Here is an 18,948-nt window from a genome sequence, read left to right as displayed (position 1 = left end):
GTAACACCGTTATTTGTAACGCCATTATTCCCATCACTGGTTACAGTGTATCAGGTATTGCTTCATAATCCTGAGAAGCGACAGTAACAATTACCTGAAGTATATTTTTTGTCAATTTTATGCATTTCACTGTTATTAAGGCTTCATAATGAAGATTTACATGGCATGACAAAGAACAAAAGTGAAGTCTGAATGCACTAGATAATCTTAAGCCATGCAGGGTTAAAAACCATTTACCATGATCTTTTCCTTAACCTAACCAAACAACTAAACTAAAGAAAAGCAAAAGTGAATCCTGTATATAAAAAAGAAATACAATAGTAGTGGAAAAAGCCGTTCCAGGTTTATTCAGGTTCACAGTCCAGCCACCCGCTCATATGCTTTTAAACAATTGTAAACTTTAACTTAATATCAGCTGAAATAATGTTTATAGGATTTGTTAACCTTTCGCAAACTATTAACGGTTAACCTTAATTTATCAGTTACATATTGATGATGGGTATTATCAAGGTTTACCTTCGTTACGCTGAATCATAGTTTGGTAAGGTTAAAAACATTCTGGGTTAAAAGCAAGCTTGTACAAATACAATTCTTTCTTCAGTAAAATATCTCGGAGGTTGATGAACACTACTCTCAAAGTAGAATAATGCAAAATAGCAAGTGGATCCTTCCCACTAGGGGTCTGATATACAGTATGAACTGGAGAGGGGACAAATGATCTCTCACAAGGGATGTGTGTTGCTGTCATTTCGAATCCCGATGCACCAGTTTTTCATCTCTGGAACCAAGCAATATAGTTTTTTTTCACATCTTCATCAACTCACAGCCTGACTGACATGAAGATGCGTTGGAACACATCTTAAACACACAGGCCTTCAACTTTGCCTCAGTCTCTTCATTGACTATCTGTTATAGTTTGACTGGAAAAAATGGAAGGACTGGAGTCCTTGTTGGTAATATCTTAACGGAAAGGAAAATCTTAATGTTGTACGTATATATGTACTGCAAATGCACACGGTTATAATAAAACCAAATAATTCCTTCATCTGATGCAAAGTTGTCTTACACAAGCAAGCAAATAAACATGCAGCTCTTATTTCCAGTGCCATCAGGCACTCTTGATGCATACTCCATGGACGGGGAAGCACATACTGCAGCTCTTTGATAACACTTCAGAACAAACCTTTGCCAACTCTCACGCACAAATGTGGGTGTGCTCTTTTTCTGTCAGTGACAGTTGACAGCGGCTCATTTTCAGACCACTTAAATGAATATTTTACGGATTCTGTTTCCATTTATGTGGTGACATCCCCTACACATAACAGTTTTGGGGGTGTTTCATGTGGAAGCCAGGAACTTTGCATATTTTGCATAGTGTTTTCTGATATTTGCTAGAGTGGATGGTTGAAAATTCCTGGCATTTCATGCAGCGCTGACACAATGGCACATCCGCAGCAAGGCTCTTAAGCTGCAACTGCAGTAGGTGGTGACAGATGTGTGCAATGACCTATCAAGAAAACTCCCACAGCTATTTTTTCCCCCCCTTTTAGATTGCAAAGTGAAATACAAGAGTGAGGTAGAGTGTTTTCGGCATGTGCAAGCCTCAGCACTAAGTTGACTTGATGGACAGAAACAACAGAACCATAAGTTAAAATGTATAATGGATGTCATCCTCACTGTGCACGCTTCAAGGAGCACCAAATAAAACAGAACCCATACATCAATCCAAAAGGGAAATTTCCCTGAAAGATGTCACTCCTCTGCAAGATACATTTTAATATCTTCTTTTACTTTAAAAAAAGCAGATATCCCAAAAATATTAAGACCAGAAACAGCACCTTAGGCTTGTCCGAGTAAATTCATAGCTAATTTTGAACAGAACATTGAATTAAGTTTTTTTTTTACCCACCTCTCCCTAGGCATCTGGTGGTTGGGATTGTGGTGACAGCGGATGCTGAGGCTGAAGAGCTTGCGGGCGGTGCGCTGGATCTTCAGTCGCTGCACCTCCAGGGAGCTCTGAAGAAGCCTGTAGCGGGCCTGCAAATCCCAGTCGCTGCCCCAGAGAAGATGCACACTGCTGATGGGGAGGAAATGAGTGGAGGGCAGCCTCTTCAGAAATGACTTGAACTCATCTAGGTGACAGAGAGGGAACCGTTAAAAGAACAAAAGTAAACAAAAAAACAGCTGGAGACAACTGTTGTTGTAATATTTGCAACAAAGTACGTTTTATAAGTTATAGTTTCCAAGTTTATATCTTCAAACGTGAGGTTTGACATGGTTTTTTTCATGTCTGTACTGTGCTTTTTGTACTTCGACTGCTGTGAGTATCTGAAGAGAAATGAGACTCTCAGCGCAGTAAACACCCTCTCACTCTGTGCTCCCCGACACCTTTTCAAGATTGCTGCCTCAACAAATTTGTTCCAACCAGTGGTGATGATTGTCCTTGTGTCCCTCTTTCTGCCTCTAAAAATTCTTGTTTGTCTCCTCCATAGACAACTGCTGTTTTCAACGATAGCTTCAATTTTTGGCAACAATGAGCATGAAGATGCTTGAAAAATACAAATGGACAAAAATACACATGGACAAAGAGGCTTTTATTTGGCGTGCTAATCAACTGAGTCAGTTAATTCAGATTAACTCATTGTTCATCCATCCTTAATACTAAGCTCATTAATTAAACATTTTAATTCCTACAGTTTAAACTGAATACAGTTCAAAAGTAGACGAACAACAAGAGCAATAATTTTGCATTTATAGTGTTTGTTATAAATGCAAAAAGTTTGTTAAAGCTATAAACTTGATGCAATAGTCTACCATGAAAAGTATGACATAAATATTATTGGACACAGTTAAAAACTGCTCCACTCTGTTCGTGAACAACAAATCCCATATTCAAGAGATGCAGTTGTACAGCCGAACCCTCCTGCAGTCCTCCTCAAGACAGTTTAACAGAATTAACCACAGTTGAGAACCCCTTTTCAACCATTGCCGTGAAATGTCAGAATTTCCTCCACCCTCCGCACAGGCATATCAGAGCTCCTTTCCTCTTCTTCTTCAAAGAAGCCAGATTTCTTCTTCTCCCCTGTTTTGAACTTGCCATATCCCTCCACCCAGCTTTCAGAAATGTCAGGTACCTCCCTTTTCCTAGAAAAGCCGGGTGTCTCCAGCACTCAGTATTCAGATATATCTGATTCTCCCACCAAAAAACATCGCTTTTATTGAGTCACTCCCAATGCCAGTTTAATAGTTGCCAAGTCCTTTTATACAGGCTTCAAAGCCGTCAAGGACTCCTTCCTTGAAAGTGCTTCCACATAGTCCTTATCTTAAGCCATCCAGCACACCTTATCTAGAGATTAAAGCTCTCACAATGTAACCATACTTCACCCATTGTGCCATTACATTTCACTTTGTTGTTTTGTATCACATGTATTTTTCACCAGATTGTACGGATATCCTATGCCATTTGTATAAAAAAGTGAAAATAAAAAATAAAAATCTGAGACAATCAAAGAAAATCAATTGATGTGGCATTAGATAAACTAAACTATGTAGCAGGAGCTTGTAGATTTTAAAAAATGACCTTAAATTATACTCAGATGTAGCACTTTATGGTACTGTAAAAAAGTATTTCCCCTCGTGTTGATTTTGTAGTTTTAATATATTTGTCACACTTAACTGTTTCAGATCACTGGGTAAGTTTAATTATTATACACAGATAACCCAACTAAATTAAAATGTTTTTAATTCATGATTTTCATTTATCAAAAGGACCTAACAAGCCCTACATAAAAAACAAACAAAAAAAAAAAATCAAATGTCCCCCTTTCTAGCCAGATTCAGACCTGATTACTACCAGCACGTTGAATCAAAGAGTCCAATATAACCTGTCAGACAAAGTGAAGTAGATTTAAATGTCTCAAGAAGCAACACATCATGCCACAATTTAAAGAAACAGCTGAGAAGCAAAGTCATCAATTTGAAAAGGGCTACAAGTCATTTCTAAGGTTTTTGGACTCAAGCAAACCATGATGACAGCCATTATCCACAAATGAAGAAAACAGTGGTGAAGCTTCCGTGGCTGGCCTACTGAAAATATTCCAAGACTACATTAACAACTCATCCAGGAGGTCTTAAAAGAAGCCAAAACAACAACTAAAGAACTGCAGGGCTCTCTTGCCTCAGTTAAGGTCAGTGTTCATGATTCAACAAGAAAGATAAGAAAGAGACTGTGGAAAAATGGCATCCATGGGAGAATTCCAAAGTGAAAACCAGAAGACAAAGGCTCATGTCACATTTGCCAAAAACTCATCTTTAGGATCCCCAAGGGTTTTCGGAAAACATACTTAATTTTGTAAAAATTCATTTTGCATTTACTTGGGTTATCTTTGTGTATGTGAACATTTGTTTTGGATCCCATAGGACAAAGTTTACTTCACACTAAAACTGCACTTTGCAATAACTTGCGTATTGGCTCATTGCCTTCGTTTTATCTTCAGCCACAATAATGTCTGCATAGCCTATTTCATAAGGAACAGGTGTAACTTCGGGAATCACTGTAGCTAAATAAGTAGATAAACCAGTTTGGTCAGTGCTCTCACTCAGTGCTGAGGCAGTATATACCCAGATAAACTACCTACATACTAACCACATACAGGCATTGTTTGATAGCCTGACTGTTGTTTTATATCTGAAAAAAAAAAAAACTATTGTAAAATCCAAGCATGTATTGCATAATTATGTTTTTCTTGACTAAGTTTAATGAGAGAAATTCACTGAATACATTCAACTACAAATGCAGCTGAGTCTGAGCAATATCAACAAAGCAACAGTCACAGCTAAAATGAGCATAAGCAGAGCAGCTGCAGCTTTTCTCACAGCCAGTAATGTTATACTGCCACAGCTCTGTCTTTTGAAAGGAATGCTAAGCAATAAATGAATCGTGTAGTGTCACATCAGCTCTCTTTTCTATAGTACCTACAGAACATTTCCACAAACCAATGTTGGTGTACCATTTAGTTTAAGCAGCAGAATACTCCAGTGCTGCAAATATTAGCAGGCACTGAATGTGCCCTGTCATTACATTTACACATGCTGAATTATACAGATTGTCTATATCATATGTCAATCTGATGCTTTGAGGTTTTTGAACCTGTTCTCAAGCATTTATTTTTCAAATGTTTAGCAGAGGCCGCACAACTCTTTGTGCTTTGGTCTGAAAAGAAGTTATGTTCTTTTATTTGGCTTCTTCCAGTGTTCTTTCTTTTCAAGTACTTCTTTGAAGATGTACTGCACTCAGTGACCTTCATGACTAACATTAACTTACCCCTATGGTGCATAAATATATTTATCTGTTGCTGGCAGGTTGTATCAAGACACTTTTATTTCGTATTAATAATAGATATACATGGTGCCTTGCCATAAAACAATAAGGCACAATATGTGTTTTTTCTCTGCTGTGTCCAAACTTCTACTGCCGCCTTTGTGCCTGCATTTGCGCTCACTTCTACAGACACCTTTACATTGTGTAATTAGCATCTGGTTACGTGATCATTTTGCTATTTACTGTCATTAAAAAAAAGAAGTCACAGTCCCATGTGAGTGTTTTTCTGATCTCCTCCTAAATGCATCGATTTAGTTGAGGATGAAGACTGATCATCAAGATTGCCAAGGCTACTGACCCTTTGCAGCAGCATAATATAAATGTATGCTAGTTTTAAAGGTGCTCATTATTTTTCATTAATATGGGTTCGGGGGGGGGGGGGGGGTTGGAAAAAACACAGAGCTGCCTCAGCTCAAATTTTGATAAGCACTTCAGAATTAAAGGGGCGAAATGTATGACAGTTTGTCTCTCATAGAAAATTGTAAAACTGAACAAAACAAAAAAGAAGAAATTTTAAAAAGATTAATTTTTAAATGCATGGACATGAGATCTGATGATTCTTATCATATTTAGAAGGATATTCAAGCTTACCAGAGCTTTCAAAGTCTTTGTAGGAGGCTGCCCATGACTCATACATCCCCAGCAGGGTGTTCTCCATGATCTGGATGTCGGTTATAGGACAGTTGCATTGGGGATACTCCTCGGCACACTGACAGATGCATTGGTTGTTATGGCACACATATTCCCCCTCTCCATTGCACATAATGTAGCTCAGAGCTGACTGGACAAATTTCTCTTGCAGGTATTCTGGGAAAATAACCTGCAGGCCTGAAAAACAGATAAATGTGAAACAGGGGTTTTTTAAAAAACACAATGGGATAATAAATAAAATACAGAAGAAAATATAATAGAAGAAACCATCTTGAAAAAGACAATATCTAAAAATATGCTGAAAAATATGAGGTAAATGTTGTCTGTCATGCTGCTGTATCTTGAGATGTATACGGCATCTCTCCACAGACCAAGTTACCAGAAAAGAGGGAAAAAGCAATGAATTGACTGACTGCTCTACTAAGATTGCTTTGTGTCATAAGTACTCGTTTATTTTTTCTAAAGGATGTGCTCCAGCAATCTTCTCTGTTCAGCTAGAACTGCTTGTTCTATGGTGGGTCGCTCACGATGACAATGTATAAATCCTTGATTTATGCCTGCTCTTGTGTGTCGTATTGGTTCGCATATAGCAGTGAAGCTATCTCCCACAGCATTCGTTTTCTAGCATGCATGCATGTACTTTACTGTGTCTTACCATTCATACTTGCTTGTGGTTTGCATACCCAAACTATGCAGCATTCTGCTAATTATAGAGAAATCTCAATAGCTGAATGCGTGTTCTTCAGCCCAATTTAGAGCTGAAGCTGAATCTCTTCAGCCTTCACTATCACTGACGAGGTATTTATAATTTCTAGACTCCAAGCCAATCCATATCTCACCCTGGGGATCTCACACAACTGAAGCCTGGACAACTAACAGTACAGGCTTTCTCTTCAGTCCAAGCCTGGGGAAAATAAATCCCTAGCTCTACAAGCCACTGGATTGGAAAAGAACTAAATAGATTTTTTTCCCTTCTTGTATGAAACAGAATCTTGGCGAGGCCATATTTTCTTAATGGCTTTTACTTGAGCACAAACAGCGCTTCAGCAGAAAATATGCAACCAGGAACCTGAACAAAACATGTTATTGAATGATGAATGATTGCATTATTTTTGCCACACACATATTATTTTCACCTTTCGGTGAAAACTGAAATCCATTTATGCAAAGTCAACATAATGTTGCTAAAATGAAAGGGAAAGTAAGCATATAATTTCATACTGTGCTCATGAATCATTTTCAATGTGTTGTCAGGGTGTCAAACAGTGTCCCTTATTATGTATGCACATGCAGCAATTAATCCTCCTTATTTCTAGCTGCAACATACTCTACAATAAACGTATAACTGTGTGCAATTGAGAAACAGATTAAGGCCTTAATAAGTGGGATCTAAAACATAAGCTGATTTCAGGTAAAAGAATTAAAACTAATGCACGCTGTGTTTAGTTATTTCAATCTGCAGTGTTTTATAATTCATATAAAGGTTGATATTCAGGGATATTTTTGTTTAGATTATGTTACTTTAGATCAAATTTCAGGTTTCTGCAAGTAGTTTTACCTTTTGCAACAATTTAATTACTCGCATATTCTTTGTCCTAGAGTCTGTACTTGTAATATGTACCTATTTAATAATAAGTGCCTTTCTCCTGCACAGCTCATCAGAACCACTGCCTATCAGGGAAGAGGAGAACAGAAGGAAGAAGGGATGGTGGGAGTAAAGAGGATGAATAGATCATGTCTGACCACAAAAGAGCTGGGTTGCACAGGGCTTTTTCTCCATCAGGCCTGTCTGGATCCAATATTCATTTAGCTTGATGTATTCCTGGGCTTGAAACTTTAATGTGATTTGTGGGAAAATCCAGATGGCAAGTTCACGGATCAACGCTGCTCACTGACAGTGCTGGTGCCAGCGGCCGGGTGCACAATAACACCGAGTGCCTCAGCCCTCCCCCCTTCCCTCGTCTGTCTAACCATACCTCATACCTCAATCTCTGCATCAACATGTACATATTTTCTTTTTCCGATATCACTCTTGCAACAGGACAATTGCAGCAGGAACTATTTGTCTTACAGTTTCTTGTTTTCCAGTCTCTTCTTTCACTGTTTATGTCCCGTTCTCTCTGCCTCCCACAGATCTCCACTGTCTTACTTCATTACACTCACTCCTACTGGCCACACACATGCACATACCCTTTGACTCTTCTCCATCATCCTTTGGCTCGCATTCACTCCATCAATCACTCTCCTCATTCCCGTTTCTTCACCTCGTCTGCTCTCCTCTACATTCTCGCACTGAGCATACACTCAAGAATTGGAAATGTGGTGTCTTGTCCTTCTACTCGTGTGCAGAATGATGTCATGAACAGAAAGTAAATCCATCAGCGTTTGTTAGTGCATTGCAGAATGAGAGAGAGAATTAAAACCCGCAGGCCAAAAATGAAATGAGAAACTAATCAGAGTAAAAACATTTATCTTTGTGACTTACTCGGCTTTGCTGTGTTAGTGCAACAACACGTGAATACATTCAAAATGAATGAGGTTTAAACCTTCTCTCTATGTGGCTCTGAGGCAGGTGCATGTCAAGGACAACACTACATACTGGAGCTATACTTACCATGATTAAGGAGGAGATGCTGAAATGAAACTGTACTGTATTGGAATTCTTGTGCAGCTCTTTGATAACCCCCAACTTCATGCTCTGTCAGTGCAAATAATTCCCTGCAACCCATGTGCCTGGCTTGCTCTAAATAAATAAATAGCACCTCAAAATGGCAGTTAATCTCATTGCATACATCCGAGGCTGATATATTTTCTTCACGTAGTTTGGAAGATATAGGCCCGCTACCATTCCATGAATGCTAAAATCTGAGACTCTGCAAGTGTGACTTCGCCTTTTCATTGTGTCTTTTTCGAGAGTGCTCTATTTTTACATGGTGATAGATAGGGTGTGTAGGCCGCAACTGAGGCTTGTAACTGCTTTGGCAAGCAGTTGCCTGCTTATTGGAAAGCCACGCTCCGCCTCATAAGTTACAGTTTCATTAAAGATTAATTGACCATTGTGTGGCCACAATTTCACAAAATAATCATTACTTAATCCACTGGTGCAATAAAGTGCATTACTTCAATGGAGGCATTAAATTACCATTGGAGGTTATCGGTACAGCCATGATACAAAACCAAAGACCTCTGAACTGGATAAGAGTCTGTTTCTCTTCAGTCTAGGCCTACCCAGCCATTCTTGCTGATCCTATATACTTAATACACCATATGAGATTTGCTGCGTTTGCCTATTTCTTAGCAAGCTATGAGGTAAAGGTGCAGCTGAAGTAGCTATTTATCCACTTTTCATTTCTTTGCATAAAGCGCTTTAGGTCTCTGCCTCTGTGTGTGTAGGTGTATGTGTGTGTTGGGCCTGACAGAGGATAACATGTTCCACTGGAGCTATTCTAAGCTCTCAGAATATGTTAGCATTTTTTAAAGTTCTGAATGAGGTGTACTTAGCATTCAAATGGATAATGTGTTGGTGTATCTTTGGTGAGTAGATTATCACAGATTATCGTAAGTGTTCTAAGCACTTTAGAGGGAAGCAGCTTGAGATGTCAAAATTTAGCGTTACAGTACGTTAAAAAAAAAAATGTTGTGGAGAATAATTGTTTGTGAGTTTAATTAGTATTTACACATTTGAAATGTTTTTTCCTTCCTTTCCTGTGGTTTTTGTGGTACAGAAGCATACAATAAAATGTGTATATATGAAATAGCAAAAAAAGAAAAAAGATATTTCATGAAATGACAACATACCTTATGATGTACTGAGATGCAAGAGCCTGCAAATCCATGATATGTGTCCGTGAAAAGACCAAACATATGTCCCACATAATATCTCTATATAAGTTTAGCTTTGATGACGCAGGTGCAGCAATCATTGTAAAAGCACAAATTACTTATAAAAATGGTCTTGGCCTTCAGAGCTCGCTGTCCCTGCTATCTGAAAAAAGAGGAATTGCTGAAATTGCATGCTGAAGCAGTTGCTGAATTGAGCAGGGCAGGCGGTCTAGAGAGGTGGATGAGCTCGACATGATGCTGAATTATTGTCAGTTGTGCTGCACACAGAACACAGATATACATGATGGGTCAGAGTAAAAAGTAATTTGGTGATTGCTTTTCTCTGCCCACCTTTGACTTTGTAAACCATCACAACAGGACACCACTGCAGACTTGTAGCGTTTCTTTTTTTCCCCACTTTAACACTTTAACAGTGTTCATCCATTTAAGTAGAATTTAGAAATGATTTTTAGTCCTAATACAAAATCGGCTTCAGCAAGTAATTAGATAGGTGGTTGCTGTTGGCTGCATGTGCACTTCAGCTGCGCTGTTCAAGCTGTTCTGTCATGTGCTGCCTTGTATCCCTGCACAGCAGTTGTAGTAGTAGGCTTCGGCTGGTGAGATATTGTATTAGTCACACAATCGTGCGCATGCACACAGAGAAACGCGTACGCCCATGTACATGCGCACGTGCACACCCTTTGCAGCCTCTTGCAGAAATCACATGTTTTACGAGAACCCCAGAGAGGAGGGGGGGCAGACATATGACAAGCTCTGACATTCCCATTTCAGTTATAAAACATACAACTGCCCTCAAAGTGTCACGATGGGCTGTGTACACACATCAGATCAAAAGTCCAAATTTTACATCAAACGTCCCTAAACGCAGACATATTGTTCATCTATTTGTATTGAGAAATGCCTTTTTGCTTTACACTCTTCTTATAATAAATAAACCTGCTGAATTCTAGACAATCTACTGTACAATAACTTAAATGATAATATCAGGAAAATTACAGTTATATGTACTCCTAATAGTCTAACAGCATTAACACAAATGGACATTGCAGTTTCTGACTTCATAGGAAATCATTTAAAGTGTTCCTCATTATTATAAAGTAACTACTTTTCTGTAAATGCACATCAACATTTCTTTCCATTTGAGCAAATACAAAAAGCGTTTGCAAAAGCACTTCCTGTGCTGCATGGGTCTTTCCAAATGCAATAATAAATAAATAAATGAATAAATATATACATACAATTCTAACTGAACTGATGAGAAAAATTCATTTTAAAAGGATGACTGTGTGGAAAACCACAGCATTTTCAAAAGCGGCAGCTAGCAAGACTAAGCAGAAAAGAAAAAGAGATTTATGATCATGCTAGACCAAATCGAAACTTTCACCTGAATGGCCACTTCCAATTGAAAGCTGACCTCCAGGTCAACATGGAAAGATTTCATCAGGTTTGGGGTTTTAGCATGTTAGAGAGAAGTGAAAAACGTGTTCGCAGCCATCCACTTTTAAAATGATCCTATGTTATAGCATGTCTTGCCAAGAAGCATGTGTGTTTTGACAAAGGAGAGAGTTGCCTCAAAAATGCATGGGTCCTTCTGAGAGGCAATTCAACAGACATTCGCGACAAACCATGGGGTATAGCCAAAGTTACCCTGTAATTTCTAAACGTCGTCAAATAATTTTAGTTTTGCAGGACCCAGCGAGAAACAGATGAATGCAGCAGGACTACTATCTCTGTGCGTACAGAAAAAGAAGCAGAGCAAAAAGAGAGAGGCTGACTGAGTTGGGGGGGAAGATGATGAAAACGCCTTTGTAGATTTATTGTTGTGCTCCTCTCTCTTTATGATTTACATCAGATATTTTTCTTTAGTAAATTATTCACTGGTAACCAGAACAGTGTGTTTACTAATACACTTATAGTCCCCAAATCAATTTCTCAACAAGTCCATCATCAAAGAAACTTAATTGATTTGTATGCTTGTTTGTCTTTCCCCGTTTGCAGCATTTTCACTTGAAAAGAGGGACAGGCATCGAGCGACAGAGCAATGAGTATCTAATTCATCACTCGGTGCACGACTTGCCTACAGGGCCAGTTTAATTTATTTTCACTTCACCACTTTGAAAACTGTTGGCTCAGGCTATTCTAACATATTCATAAATCTTCCAAGATAGGCTCATGGCTCTTCCAATTTAGGCTCTTGAGGAAACCGGAGAAAGAGAAAAGCATGCAGTGGGGACTGAAAGAAGCAAATTAGTTTGCTTTTGTTTTGGTGCTAATTTATGACAGCCATACTGGAGGTGATTGGATCCTTGCAGGGTAATGGGTTGTGGAGGTTGCTGGGCCTTTTATCGTTCGTTGATGCAGTTAATATACGTTACCAATTTGCAATTTTCAGCCCCAGTACACGTTTTGTCGCTCTGTGTAGGATATCACATTGCACAAACAATATTCTATGACTTTGCCCTAATGCATTTAAAGCTCCTACTGGTTTGCCACTTAAAAATACATTTTCTAAATTAATAAACTATAAATACTATCAGGTGGCAGGGAATAGATTTGTTATTCCTGTCTCGCTACCTGAAACACACTCTGCAAGAGTTCAAGAAAACCATTCAAATCTAGACTATTTACCTACCATGTGTTAATCCCCTCTTTCATTTAATTCTCATTCCTCAGTAAGCTATTTTTACTTCTAGGTCCCAGAGGAGGCTGAAAGTGAGAATTCAGCCAAAACCAATATCATCAGGTTTTTAGGCGTTAGCCTAGAGAGAGGATGAACAAATAAAAAACAAATTGATGAGGAAGAATAAAAGCATATTTAACTCCCAGCTGTAGTAAAACTAAATAGTGTGCATCTTTCAGTCAGATCTAAAATAAAAAACACAAACAAGCCAATTCCTAAAAAGTGTATGTTCCAATCATTCAAAAGATTGTTACGGCCCTAGCAGGGCCTCCTCCTGAAGGTGCCTGTGTGGGCGTGTCCCACCACCTCTTCTGCCTGAGGTGCCACCTTTCCCTGTTACACAGCTGACTCACGTCAGTAATTAAAAGTATTTAAGCCCAGGGAAAGGTGAGCTCTGGGCCAGAGTGCCATTAGTGTGGTTACAGCTTGTGAGCTGAGTGTTAGTTGAGTTTGTAGCTAGTGAGCTGTGTTTTGGTGGTTTTCAGCTAGTGAGCTGCATGTCTGTGTTTTCAGCTAGTGAGCTGCTCTCTTTCTTTTTGGCTTACGTTTTACTTTATTGACCAACGCCTGAGTTTTGTTTGTTTTTCTTAAATGGTGATAGCGGCTTGTCCGTCTCTCTTAGTTGAGCTACTTTAATAAAACTCTTTAATTTAACCCTTTTGCCTCCTTGACTCCTTTTTCTGACCTGGACACCTTTTGTTACTTCCCCCTCACCGCCTAGACCCCTCAGTGGAACGTAACAAGATTCATTAAAGGTGAAAGCCTTTGTAGGTTTTATGTTATAATATTATTATTAATTATAATTGATTAGGTTGCAACAAAAAAATACAACTGTATCATGCCAAATATTATCACTGTCTGCAACTTAATACCATAATTTATGTTGAATCTATGATTTCATCATGGGTGTCTAGAAAAAACACTTTTTTTATAACTCATCCTCCAAGGACTGCCAGTAAAATACTCCATATAGCATGCACTCAGATGCCAAACCAGGCAAAATGTAATACTGAAACCTTCACAGTGATATTACATTTAAGCAATGGGAGGGTACATATTTAACAGATAAAAGCTTTGCTAAGTCATGCATGAATTTTAATTCTGGTGATTGCTGAAAAGGAAAGTGAGAAAATAAGGAGAGCGAGTACAAGAGTTATTTGAAAAATATTGTACAAAACAAAACTGTGGGAGAAAACTGAGTTTAGGCTTTGATAGGTAGCTGCCTTGATGTGAGATTACACTACAACATTCTAATCTAAATTTAAGTTAAAGCAAAGGGAATATCCAGGGAGTGTCATATCCGCAATGTGTTATCTTTGGCTCACAGCCCCACAGCTTACAAAGAGCAGACCACAGGGGTGGGAAGGAGGGGAAAAACATTTCCCCTTGAAAATTCTTATATTTTGGAAAGGCAGTCTAGGTGTCTTTAGGAGAAATTTTGACCACAACTAGATTCACTAGCTTGTATATTACTTGCTTCCTTTTGTTTTTTAAACTTTTTTTTCCAAGTCATAGTGTGGTTCTGTCACGGCGGGGTGCGCCGATGTGAATGGAAACAGGACCCAAAGGCAGATGAAGACGAGGAGTTGTAAGTTTAAACAGAAAGCGATCCTTTATTTGGATGATTGCAGGGCTAAAACCAGGAACCTAAAGCAAACTGACAAAAAAAAAACCCCACTAAGAAACAAAGACTATGACAAAGACTGTAACTATGACTATGGTGGAAAAACAGGCGAAGACTATGACTGTAACTCTGGTAAGATAAACAGACGACCCGACCATGACATGCAGAAAACAGAAGGCTTAAATACACACATGAGGTGATCAGGGGAAGTGGAGACACATGAGGAAACAGCTGACTGACATGAATCTAATGACAGGACCAGGAGGAGTGAAACTAAATACAATGACCAAAGAACACATGACACTGTCAGAATAAAACAGGAAACACTAAAACTAGACATGACAATACAAACTTAACATACCAAATACGTGATGAATAATGCAAGAACTCAAACATAGAAAACCCAGGAACAATAACTGCCTAAACTAAAGGCAAATAGGAAATAACACAAAACTAACAACATCTCAAAAAATAAGAACAATACAAAGAAAACTCAAAGTGCTGGGTCGAAGACCCAGCCTGTGACAGGTTCTGGACCTAATCCTACCGAATAAAATTACTAAAAAAAAACTGGAAAAAAAAAAACAGATCACAGGTTTGTGATTGGTTATTTGTGCATATGGCATGTATGCCTGTAACCTGATAAAGTACAGAGGTCTGGATTTAAAAAATACAATAGTAAAACCAGAAAAAAGTCATGATTAAAAGTTTAAATAGAAGAATGAAATAGAGTGGGTTTTCTATTAATGCATCTGTGTTGTAACTCATGTGACCCTGCATATTAATATGATCCTTTTATTTAATTCATAAGCAATTAAAATGGCTGGTCTAGATTACCCTTTTTTCATTTCCGTCTATTCATTCACATAAAATGAAGAAGACGTGGCATAAGCTTCACACATAAATGCCCAGTGTACACAATATGGAATATGATTTGGATTGCTGAAGAGTTAAATTAAAAAATAGCATGAAAAACAATGGTAAAAAACACAGAGTGGAGAAACTGAGAAAAAGGTGAGTTAAGACAAATGAACACAAATAGAATAATAACACAAAAAAACACAAAACTGAGAACAAAATGTACTTGAAAAGTCTTATTTTGGATCATCACAAATGACTACAGTTTCATCACTTACATATTAAACAGAACGCAAACAGGAATTCTGGAGGTGTACCATCTAAAAGTGTCGTTCAGAATTGCTTTCTGTATCCAGCTCCTTCAAAAGCACTTTCCCCATGCACTTCTAGTGCAGATAGTACAGAAAATATATGTAAACAGGAGAAGCTACATGGAAAAATCATAAAAACTTGAATAATGAACCACTTTGCGTATGTTATCTTTCTTACCATCCAGACTTCATCAGGATGCAAAAAGATTCAGGCTGAGTCTCTCTCTTTTTTTATTTTTAGAGAGAAGAGATTTTCTCCTGGCATCTCAAACTAACAACTATGCTCTTTCAGTCTTTTTCTAACTGTACTGTTATGAACTTTTAAATTTAACATGCTAACTGAGGCCTGTAGAGTCTGAGAAGCAGCTCTTAGGTTTTTTGCAATTTCTCTGAGGATTGCAGGGTCTGACCTTGGGGTGAATTTGCTGGGATGTTCACTCCTGGGATGAATATTGTGTTAACACACACCTGAATGGTTCAGGCCAGCAAACTGTCAAAATGTCTGCTTTTATAGAGGTGCTCACACTTCCCGCTGATAAATGAATCAAGTACGTAGATGTTGCATGGTGATGTGTATTTTCATATTAGATAGCAGGCAGTGATCTGTGATCTTCCACATTGGCCAGTTGTGACTCCTCCCCACAGTTTAAATGCCAAAAGTTAGCATTTTAGCTAATTGTCTGGTAAAAGGTCAATAGGCATTTGTAAATGAGACACATGGTGGGCGTTCATTAGATGTGCTGAGAGCTGCTAGTGCTTATTAGAGTAGCACTGGACCCAGCCAATGTCATCTTCCTCAAGGGACAGTCTGAGAAGTTCATTTATGGTGTATTGTAAAAAGAGGACAATGCTGTCAAAGCTGTTATTTTTTGGGCCACTCAATGTAAAGGCCAGTCTAGGGACACAGTAAATCTTGCAGAGAATTGAACTGTGTTTGTCTAAAGAGGAAAAAAATGCTTTTGGAGCCACCATGACACTTACAGTCCTCCCTCACAGTGGAGAAACAAGAAAAACATGCTGCTGAGATGACAATTTATATTTCGTGTGTTCTGATTATGTATGTCACTTCCACTTATCTAAATGTCATCGGTATCGGTTTAGCTGAAGGAACAGCAGAACAATGAAAGCAATTATCCCACTGAACCCATGGGGCTCCTGGATTTTATATGCATTGTCGTTTTTTTTCTGCTGAATATGTTGTTTGCTTGATGTGGGTGGTGGGATTAGGAGAATCCAGGATCATTTACACATTCATTACCCCTTCATTTATTAAGAGTTGGTCCGAGACAGGCTAAATCACGGCTACTCACTCAGCTCGTCTCTTGAAAACCAGTGTTCTCCCCACCGTGTGGTACTTGAAACTAGATATAATTCATCACTTCCCACCTGCAGTTGAGACCAAAGCCAGTTCTAAGTGCCTGCTCTCCTTCACAAATACTCTTTTGGTCATGATAATGATTTTGGTAATTTACACCAAGACCTTTCTTCTTTTTTTTTGATGAACCCTCCACCAAAGAGAGATGTCCATAAAGACTTCCCTTTATATTAATATAACCTAAACTGTTTGAGTTTTAAAGCAACACACTGGCGTGGTTTTTGTTTTGTTTTTAATCTGACCATCATGTGACAAACATTTAAATGACATAATACAATCCTCGTACTAGCAGCAATGTGAAATAACCTAAATAGCCGAACAATAAGTAGTATACCCTAGCAGCCATATATTAGTCACAAAAATATGTTCAGCCATTTATTTGCTCAACTATTAATCAGCTACAGAGCAACACTCCTGGTATTGTCTATTTCTAGCTATACATTTTTTGCTTATTGACTTCTTTTATAATTGAAAAAATAATATTATTTTTATTTAGAATCATGCATGAGTTGTATTACAATTATGGATTGATTGTTTTAATCCCTACACTTTATTTCCACTGTAAAATTACTTTATAAATCCATAATTTTCCCCACATTAACTGTGCTACCCCTGCGTGTACAACAAGTTATTAAACATACAGTCACTGTGCATACATCAAGCAAAGGCCACTGTGCAATGACATCAGAAGACTGCGGGCAGATCAGTTCAGCACCTGGACAAAGCCACAGTGGTGTAACAGCTGCACCATGCATTTAGCATGCTGAACTATGCAAGACCTTCCCTATATAAGACATTGTCTGGACGGAAGGAAGTGCTACTTCACAACCTGCATACGCCTTTCAGCACCCTTTGGGTGGGCCATTTATATGGATACACCATAATAAAATGGGAATGGTTGGTGTTATTAAAGTCTTGTTTGTGGCACATTAGTATATGTGAGGGGGCAAACTCCTCAAGATGGGTGGTGACCATGGTGGCCATTTAGAAGTCGGCCATCTTGGATACAACTTTAGTTTTTTCAATAGGAAGAGGACCATGTGACACATCAAACTTATTGGTAATGGCGAGAAATTTGGGTGTCGTGATGGATGCAGACCTAAACTTAGAAAAACACATTAAGACAATAACAAAGTCAGCTTACTATCACCTCAAGAATATTTCAAGGATAAAAGATCTAATGTCTCAACAGGACCTGGAAAAACTAGTCCATGCATTCATCTTTAGTAGGCTTGATTACTGTAACAGCATCTTTACAGGTCTACCTAAAAAATCAGTCAGACAACTACAGCTCATTCAGAACTCTGCTGCTCGAGTCCTCACTAAGACCAAAAAAGTGGACCACATCAGTCCAGCTCTGAGGTCTTTACACTGGCTGCCTGTCCGTCAGAGGATAGACTTTAAAGTTCTGATGCTGGCCTATAAAGCTCTGAATGGTTTAGGACCAAAATACATCAGTGACCTCCTGACCCAGTATGAACCTTCCAGATCCCTCAGGTCATCTGGATCCGGTCTTTTATCAGTTCCCAGAGTCAGAACCAGACACGGAGAAGCTGCATTCAGCTTTTATGCTCCTTATATCTGGAACAAACTCCCAGAAAGCCTCAGATCAGCTGAAACACTCAGTTTATTTAAATCCAGGTTGAAGACTCACCTACTCTCAGCTGCATTTGAATAAAGCACCAAATCCACACTTTTAAGCTTAAATTTCAAAACGTACACTAACTACTGATCTTATCTATTTCTGATTTTATCTGTTTTGATTTTATATACTGTTTTGTTTGTTTGTTAAGCTTAAATTTCAAAACTTACATTAACTACTGATTTTATCTACTGTTCTGATTTTATCTGTTTTGATTTTATATACTGTTTTTGTTTGTTTGTTTGTTTGTTAAGTGGGTTTAGAGCTCTGGGTAGCTCCCCAGCTGGGTCTAGACTGGGTCTAGAGAGTATTTTAAATTCAGGGAATTTAAAATAGAAAGTAGCTCGTCCACAGAAGGACTGGTAGCTCCCCTTACGATAAGGGTTCAGATCGCGCGAACAGGTGTGAAATGTGTGTGTTTAGTTAGTTAGTTTGTTTGCTTGTTTTAATCAATTTTAAATCATGCTTTTTTATTTGTTTTTGTTTCTAATGTCTCTGTGAAGCACTTTGAATCACCTTGTTGTTGAATTGTGCTATACAAATAAATTTGCCTTGCCTTGCCTAATGTCACAAGAAAAACAATG

At 38.4% G+C, this 18,948-nt stretch overlaps 1 protein-coding gene across 1 annotated transcript in view; it reads right to left on the bottom strand.

The window, feature by feature from the left end:
* Positions 1 to 18,948, bottom strand: part of brinp1 (bone morphogenetic protein/retinoic acid inducible neural-specific 1) — a 113,604-nt gene that overhangs the window by 9,105 nt on the left and 85,551 nt on the right. The window contains exons 6-7 of the mRNA XM_082542728.1: positions 5,972 to 6,208; positions 1,910 to 2,132 (exon numbers count right to left, since the gene is read on the bottom strand). Of these exons, the coding sequence (XP_082398854.1) occupies positions 1,910 to 2,132; positions 5,972 to 6,208 (460 nt within the window). The remainder of the gene's footprint in view (positions 1 to 1,909; positions 2,133 to 5,971; positions 6,209 to 18,948) is intronic.

This window comes from Aulonocara stuartgranti (assembly GCF_965226115.1).
Source record: "Aulonocara stuartgranti genome assembly, chromosome: 7".
Lineage (NCBI taxonomy): Eukaryota > Metazoa > Chordata > Actinopteri > Cichliformes > Cichlidae > Aulonocara > Aulonocara stuartgranti.
Note: the sequence above shows the minus strand (reverse complement) of the source record. Positions and strands in the feature narration are given on the sequence as shown.